This window comes from Macrobrachium rosenbergii, chromosome 53 (genome assembly GCF_040412425.1).
Source record: "Macrobrachium rosenbergii isolate ZJJX-2024 chromosome 53, ASM4041242v1, whole genome shotgun sequence".
In the NCBI taxonomy this organism is placed as follows: Eukaryota; Metazoa; Arthropoda; class Malacostraca; order Decapoda; family Palaemonidae; genus Macrobrachium; species Macrobrachium rosenbergii.
In genome coordinates, this window is record NC_089793.1 from 23198927 (window position 1) to 23207823 (window position 8897).

General features: G+C 34.5%; 1 protein-coding gene across 3 annotated transcripts in view; it reads right to left on the minus strand.

Annotated features, from left to right (window-relative positions):
* Positions 1–8897, minus strand: part of LOC136834354 (zinc finger protein chinmo-like) — a 219188-nt gene that overhangs the window by 160474 nt on the left and 49817 nt on the right. For all 3 annotated transcript variants that reach the window (XM_067096868.1, XM_067096867.1, XM_067096862.1), the window contains exon 2: positions 903–928. In XM_067096868.1, the coding sequence (XP_066952969.1) occupies positions 903–928 (26 nt within the window). The remainder of the gene's footprint in view (positions 1–902; positions 929–8897) is intronic.

Here is an 8897-nt window from a genome sequence, read left to right on the forward strand (position 1 = left end):
CACATCACAGAATTAATTCGTTGGTAAATTTACACCTGATCTGACAGGGGTTTCGCTCCCTCGGCCTCGACATCACCGTCGCTAAAATGGCATAACCTAACCTAAACCACAAAGGTAGCAAAATGAAGATTTTAGCATGACACAAATTCTTGGGGGGCCGTTGTATAAAAGAATACTGATTCGCTCACCCGTGTTATGGATATGCACATAAATGCAATAAATATATATATATATATATATATATATATATATATATATATATATATATATATATATATATATACACTGAATACACGGCATCTAATGAACGTGCACTTACCTCTCGTCAATAGGAAAAATATATAAAAATATACATAGCAGTAAAATTAAAAAAAAAAAACAAGAAATTTCCTTCAAAATGATACCGGAAAAATAAAAAATATTGGGGAAAGGGCTATGAAAAAAAATAAAAAAAGCAGGAGTCAAAATCTAAAAAAAATTAAAATTCACCTTCAAAATTAAACCCAAAAATAAAATGGATTTGGGAAAAAAGCTATGAAAATAAGAAAAAATGGGAATCAAATAAAAAAAAAAACTAAGAAATCGCCTTCAAAACGATATCCGAAAATTAAAAAAAGAAAACGTGGAAAAGTCTATAAAAAAAAAAGCAATAGCGGGAGTAAAATAAAAAAAACTAAGAAATCGTATTAAAAATGACACCCGAAATAAAAATATATTGGGAAAAAAGCGATAAAAATTAAAAACAATAAAAATAGCAGGAATCTAAAAAAAGAACTAAAAATGGAAATAAAAAAACAAAAAATGGCGAAGTCAAAATAAAAAAATAAGAAATCGCCTTCAAAATGACACCCGAAATAAATGGAAAAAACGCTAAAAAAAAACAAACACAAAAAAGGTCTTACCTTTGACTAAACTGTATGGCTGCATTCTGCAAAGAGAAAGAATGGGAATGATAGAAGATTAACGGATTATTATTATCCTCCAGTTTATGTATCCGTCTACCCTCTAGGATATACTTAGCCCTATGTATCCAAACCCTCCCCCACCCTTTTTATCTAAAGTGAAACTTTACCTTTTTTATTTGCAGTACACCCAATATTCAAACATTTATTTGCAGCCTTTTATTTAAAGTAGAACTTTATCATTTTCACCTGTAGATGCCCCAGTAGTCATAAATTCACTTAAAGTAACTAAACATCTCATCAGAGGTGAAGGATGAACATTACTTGATAAGAACATTCCTTGGAAAAGACTATGGGATAGCATGAGATATTAAAAAAAAACAGTATTTTTTTTATTGGTCTTATGACTTCAAACACTAAATGGCAGCTTCGAAGAGGTCTGTCATAGGTCATACGTAATGACACGGACGAAAGGGTATTGCAGAGCACCTGGCGTCTCAGATTTTACAGTCTACACAAAATGTATTCAGCTTTTAAAATACCAAATCAGAATATCAACCTTAAGCGTATTGTATACACAGACACCAGACATACAGTAACACACACACACATATATATTATGCATTATATATCTGTATATATAAATATACATACATACACACATATATATACGTATATACATATGTATACACATGCATGTGCAAGAGATAATCGTATGAGCATGAAAAGGATGCACAAACTTATAAAACCTTTGACTTTCACAGCTGCTGAAGCGGATATGAAAATGTCATTTGCTTATTCACACAAACACTCCCCGATCATTACAGCGCCATTAGTGACTGTGAACTAATAATAATAACAATAATAATCTGTTGGTTTTCTAATAATCAGTTGGTTTTCTATAATATAATGTATATATTATAATATTATATATATATATATATATATGTATATATAAATATATATATATATATATATATATATATATATATTATATATTTATATGCACACATATATAATATATATTTATATAATTTATGTAAATTATCTTTAAGGTAATTATATCATAACCTTTTAGATACAGAAATTCCTTTGCCCTCGTTAAATGAAATTCAACCAACTGATTATTTCAACGCTAGTAATTTCGAAGGAACTTTTACACCTGACTTTTGCTTTTAACTTTAAAATATATTCCAGCTTATTTTTCTAACACTGAAATAAATTCCAGATTTTTTTAAACTCTAAAATAAATTCCAGCTTATTTTTTTAAACTGAAATAAATTCCAGATTATTTTATTAACACTGAAATATATTCCAGATTATTTTGTTAACTCTAAAATAAATTCCAGATGATTTTTTAACACTGAAATAATTTCCAGATTATCTTTTTAACTCTAAAATATTATTTTTTAACACAGAAAAAAATTCCAAATTATTTTTTAACTCCAAAATAAATACCAGATTATTTTTTAACACTGAAATAAATTCTAGATTATCTTTTTAACCGAAATAAATTCCAGATTATTTTTTACACTGCAATAAATTCCAGATTAGTTTTTAAACTCTAAAATAAATTCCAGATTACTTTTTAACAATGAAATAAATTCCTGATTATTCTTTAACTCTAAAATATATTCTAGATGATTTTTTAACACTGAAATAAATTCCAGATTATTTTTTAACACGGAAATAAATTCCAGATAATCTTTTTCACACTCAAATAAATTCCAGTTTATCTTTTCATCACAGAAAGAACTCCGAATTAATCTTGCATTATAATTTCAACAGTAAGATCACTTCGAAATTATTATCATCTTATAAGCAATTTCGAAATTATTGTTTTCAAGCTAAAATAACTAAAAATTTGTTATTTCTACAATCGAATAACTTTAGAGATTATCATTATAACAGTAAAATAACTCTTACATTGTAATTTTAAAGCCAAAGTAACTTCAAATGATAATTTTACTGTGAAAATAAAAAAAATATCGTTAGCACAAAAGTAATTTGAAACCAGTCTTAACACTAAGGCTTGAAAAGCATTCTTGATAATCATTTTAACAATATGAACGCCAAAGTTAATTAAGAAATTATCTTAGGAAAAATCTTCAAAATTATCGTTCCGACACAACTTGCTTCGATAACTTATTGACACTGAGCTCACAATCTAAAGATTAAGATAATAATCAAATAATCGTTTATGAAACCTAATTTGCTTAATAACAATGATAACATAACAGTAAAATAACCATGAGAATTTGAACATTAATAAGACAATGGCCAAATAATCATTTATAAAACTTAATTCACTTAATTACAATGATAACATAACAGTACGATAAACTCATGGGAATGTTAACACTAAAACTATCTGAAGCTACCGCGATAAGTTTCAAATTCACATTGCTAAGCAACAACACTGCAACCCACAGTACGACTCTGAGTGACCGATTGGCTTACACTGACCTGGCGTCGCAACAAGGAAGGTTACCGACTGTATCTCCTGCTCGGTAATATCTCAAAGAGTCTTCTCCTGACCTTTACATCATCGCAGCTTTGCTATTGGTCAAGATGACATGCCATTTACTCTCGCTGCAACTGCAGATTGCTTCTTCCAAGAGCGTACTTCCGGTACGGACTGCGCTCACCGGAAGTGTTTAGTGTAGATGCAAGATGCTTCGTTGCGTTTCACACTGAAGGACTGAAGGGGAAAAACGCTGGCTAATTGATTTTACCTTCGACTGAATTAGCAGTAGTCAAAGGCACGAATCTATACGTATAAATGAATACGCATAAAATATATACGCGTGAATCTGCAAACCGCTGGCTAATTCATTTCACCTGCGCCTCGATTACTAGATACGCTTGGCATGAAAGCAAAAGGCACAAATCTATACGTATTTACAAATATGTGTAAAATATAAACACGTCAACCAACACCAGCATATAAACACTGGCTAATTCATTTTACCCGCGTCTTAATCAGCAGAAACAACAGTGGACGTAAAAGTAAAGGGCACGAGTCTGTAAATGCGTATTTATAAATACGTGTAAAATATAAACACATGAATTGTCAGCTGATGCCAGTACATAAACGCTGGCTAATTCATTTTACCTGCGTCTTCATCACTACATAAGCTTGGCATGAAAGTAAAAGGCACAAATCTATCCGGATTTATAAATACGTATGAAATATACACACGTGAATCTGCAAAACGCAGGATAATTAATTTTACTGGCGTCTTAATCAGTAGATACGCTAGACGTAAAGGTCAAAAGCACGAGTCTATATGTATTTATAAATAGGTGTAAAATATAAACACGTGAATCGTCAACTATTAATAGCACACAAACGCTGGCTAATTCATTTTACCTGCGTCTTAATCAGGAGAAACGATAGTGGGCGTAAAAGTACAAGGACGAGTCTGTATGTGTTTATAAATACGCATAAAATATCAACACGTAACCGGCAACCAATATCAGCCCATAAAACTAATGGGAATGAAACTAAAGGTCACGAATCTTTGCGTATATCTATAAATACGTTTAAAATATACGCACGTGAATAAGTAACCAACACAAATTTAAACAACCACCCGATGACGTCACGTATATCACAGCGAAGGAATTCCCGAGATAAACACAGAGACGTTTTCAAAAAAAGAAAAAAAAAAAAAAACAAGAGATGGAGAGAATCACAATAATTTCGCTACTCTCCTGTCTACTCTCCTTGCGGACATCGACGACCACCGACCTGTTACGCTGCACTGATCACTTGCTACTGCCGTCAAACTTCGTTATAAACCTTGCTTTGATGGAGAAGCGTACTCAGGGACCTATTTACGTACATAAATCGCGGTCAGTGAATTCTCCACGCAAGCAAGCACGCATGCAAGCACAGTACTTTGTATTTTTTTAATTTTTCTGTTTTTACGGGGCTCATAAAATCTACTTCGGAAGGTATAATTGATTTGGGAGGAAGGGTGGTGGGGGAGGTTAGCTTGATTTGGGAAGGGGAAGTGGAAACTTGCTTAATTTGTGAAACTGGTAGGGGGGGGAGGTTTGCTTTGATTTGAGAAAGGGGAGGTGGGAGGTTTGCTTGATTTGGGGAAGGGGGAGAGAGTGGGGAGGTTTGCTTGATTTGAGAAAGGGGGGAGGGGGGGAGGTTTGCTTGATTTGAGGAAGGGGAGGGGGTGGGAGGTTTACTTGATTTGAGAAAGGGGGAGGGGGTGGGGAGGTTTGCTTGATTTGGGGGAAGGAGGAGTGGGTGGGGAGGTTTGCTTGATTTAAGAAAGGGGGGGGTGGGAGGTTTGCCTGATTTGAGAAAAAGGGGAGGGCGGGAGGTTTGCTTGGTTTGGGAAGGGGGTGGGTGGGGGAGGTTTGATTGATTTTGGGAAGGGGTAGGGATGGGGAGGTCTGCTTGATTTTTGGAAAGGGGTAGGGATGGGGAGGTTTGCTTGATTTGAGAAAGGGGGAGGGGGTGGGGAGGTTTGTTTGATTTGGGGAAGGGGGAGTGGGTGGGGAGGTTTGCTTGATTTTGGGAAGGGGTAGGGATGGGGAGGTTTGCTTGATTTTGGGAAGGGGTAGGGATGGGGAGGTTTGCTTGATTTGAGAAAGGGGGAGGGGGGGGGAGGTCTGCTTGATTTGAGAAAGGGGAGGGGTGGGAAGGTTTGCCTGATTTTGGGAAGGAGTAGGGGTGGGGTTTGCTTGATTTGGGAAAGGGGAGGGGTGGGAGGTTTGTTTGATTTGGGAAAGGGGAGGGGGTGGGGAGGTTTGCTTGATTTGGGAAAGGGGAGGGGTGGGGAGTTTTGCTTGATTTGGGAAAGGGAGGGGTGGGGAGGTTTGCTTGATTTTTGGGAAGGGGAGGGTAGGGGTGGGTTTACTTGATTCGGGAAGTGGGGATGGGAAGGGTGGGTTTACTTAATTTGGGAAGGGGGAGGGGGAGGTTTACTTGGTTTGGGAAGTGGGGAAGGATTGGAAGTGGGGGCCTTGATTTATGGGAAGAAGTTTGCGGGAGAGGGGAGGTTTACTTGATTGTGAAGGGGGTGGGGGAGGATTACTTAATTTGGGAAGGTGGGGAGGGAGGAAGTTTACTTGATTTGGGAAGAAGGGTTGGGGAGGAGGTTTACATGATTTGGGAAGGGGGGAGGGAGGAAGTTTACTTGATTTGGGAAGAGGGGTTGGGGAGGAGGTTTACTTGATTTGGGAAGGGGGGAGGCAGGATGATTTGGGAAGAGGGGTGGGGGAGGTTTACCAACAGGACCAATGGTAAACGAAAAGTTTAAGTCGTGAAAAACTGTTGACATGCAAGAGGTTTTTATTTAAGGGTAAATTGGACTCACGACGCACATAATCACACACCCTTGTTCTTGTACAGTCTACTTACGATAAAATATGAAATTATGCTATTCAGTTTAGGAAAAAATATTATAAACACGATATTCGAGTGTTTAAACAGAACGAAGCGCGATGCATATTTTCAAACAAAAAACCACAAATGAAAATATTTTATTTTCATTTAGGAATATATATATATATATATATATATATATATATATATATATATATATATGTATATATATATATAATATATATATATATATATATATATATATATATATATATATATATATGTGTATATGTGTATATGTATATATATATGTGTGTATATATACATATATATATATATATATATATATATATACATACTGTAATAACTGGATCACGAAGATATGGAACGTGATGAATATATAAATAAAGACAAAATCCACGAGGAAAAGAGAAACATGGAGTGCAGGCCATTCGACTGTCGTCCTTTACTTAGCTAAGTAAAGGACGACAGTCGAAAGGCCTCGCAGCACTCCATTGTTTCAGTGCTGCAAGACCTTTCGACTGTCGTCCTTTACATAGCTAAGTAAAGGACGACAGTCGAAAGGCCTCGCAGCACTCCATTGTTTCTCTTCCTTCGTAGATTTTGTCTTTTATATATATACAGTATATATATATATATATATATATATATATATATATATATATATATATGTGTATATGTGTGTGTGTGTGTGTGTGTATGTATAAACAGATATAATACTATTTCGAACAATAAACTGTCAAGTTTACCTTAAAGTAAGTCAAACGTTCACAAATGTCCTACCAAGTGTCAGCCAGGTATTGACGTATTTACACAAACATACCCACCCACACACACACGTACATACACATACACACACAAACATAAATATATAGACACACAGGCATACACACACACACAAATACACACACAATATATATATATATATATAGTATATATATATATATATAATATATATATATATATATATATATATATATATATATATATATATATATATATATATATATATATATATATATATATAAACAAGCATACCCACCGTTATATATATATACATATTAGACACAAACATACACACTGCCACATGCACATATATATACATACACACACAAACACATACACACATATATATATATAGACACAAGCATACTTCACCCCACACACTTATGTATATACACACACAACATATATATACACAAGCATACCCACATACACACTCCCGTACATACACACACACACACACACAAACATATATATACATATACAAATATATTATTATTATTATTATTATTATTATTATTATTATTATTATTATTATTATTATTATTATTATTCAAGTAATGCCTACGCTCGTCCATCACTTGGAAATGTCTAAAAAAGTTCAGTGTAGGTAATCCCAAAATGATTGAATAACAACAATAGTAATAATACAACAATACTGATAAATAGTCTTTGCAAAAACGATGCCAATTCTACTTCTATTACTCAGTAATAATCATAATAATGTTAATGGTTGCTGTCATTACAAATTTATTCAGCATTGGTTATCATTTTCATATTAAGATGTAATGGTTTCATCACCGAAATCTGTATACAAATCATTGCAAAAAGACTGTCACATTAAGAGTCGATAATAAATACAATAATTATAGAGATGCAATTCAAGAAGAATCCTTTTCAAATTCTTCAACTCTCAAGACATTATTTATACAGTTTTAAACTGACTTAAAACACACAGAATCTAAGACACCAGGTAACAGAAATACCCCAACATTTTACGTTCGTCACATACACGTAGCATTTTCGTGAATTTCATAAGTCGTGCACTCCAAAATGCGATATAGTCAGCTACTCAAGAAACCTTTCATGTCAGTAACCCAAAGTCATTAAAACATTTACTGCTAAATGCTTTTGGGTCCAAAAAGTTTGGTGTCCAAGACCATTAATAGTAAGACCCTAATCCCAGCAACGTCTTTCATAATGAATGCGGCTTCTATGATTCGTTGACCATGGTTATTACGACGCCATTGTAGTTCATATGAGCAAATAAAAAAAGGTCACTATTTTATGAAACGCTTCTTCATACGAATCAATGTCCAACCCCTCCCCCCAAAAAATGGAATAGTCACTATTTTATGAGACGTTTGGAAATGGAATTAGAATATTAAAAAATCTAGGTCAAATGCCAAACGCTATGACCTATGAGGTCATTCAGCGCTGAAAGGGAAATTGAGAATAAAGGAAGTTTAAAAGGCGTAACAGGAGGAAAACCTCGCAGTTGCACTATGAAACAATTACCAGGAGAAGGTTGAGAAAAGTAAGGAGGAAGAAAGAGAATATGAACAGAGTTACAATCAAAAGAATAAAAGGGGTAGCAGCTATAGGGGCCGAAGGGACGCCGCAAAGAACCTTAAGTAATGCCTACAGTGCACCGCGTGAGGTGCACTGATGGCACTAACCCCTCCGAAAATGAATCGTTTGGGTCTACAAGAACGACATAAAGAACTATTCCAGGAATAGACTAGAACAGACCAACTGGTGAGGAGTTCCGAAAGCACTCAGTCATTCCAGTAAGAGGTCTGGAATCAATGGAGATCGCATATCACAAATCACGCATTGCG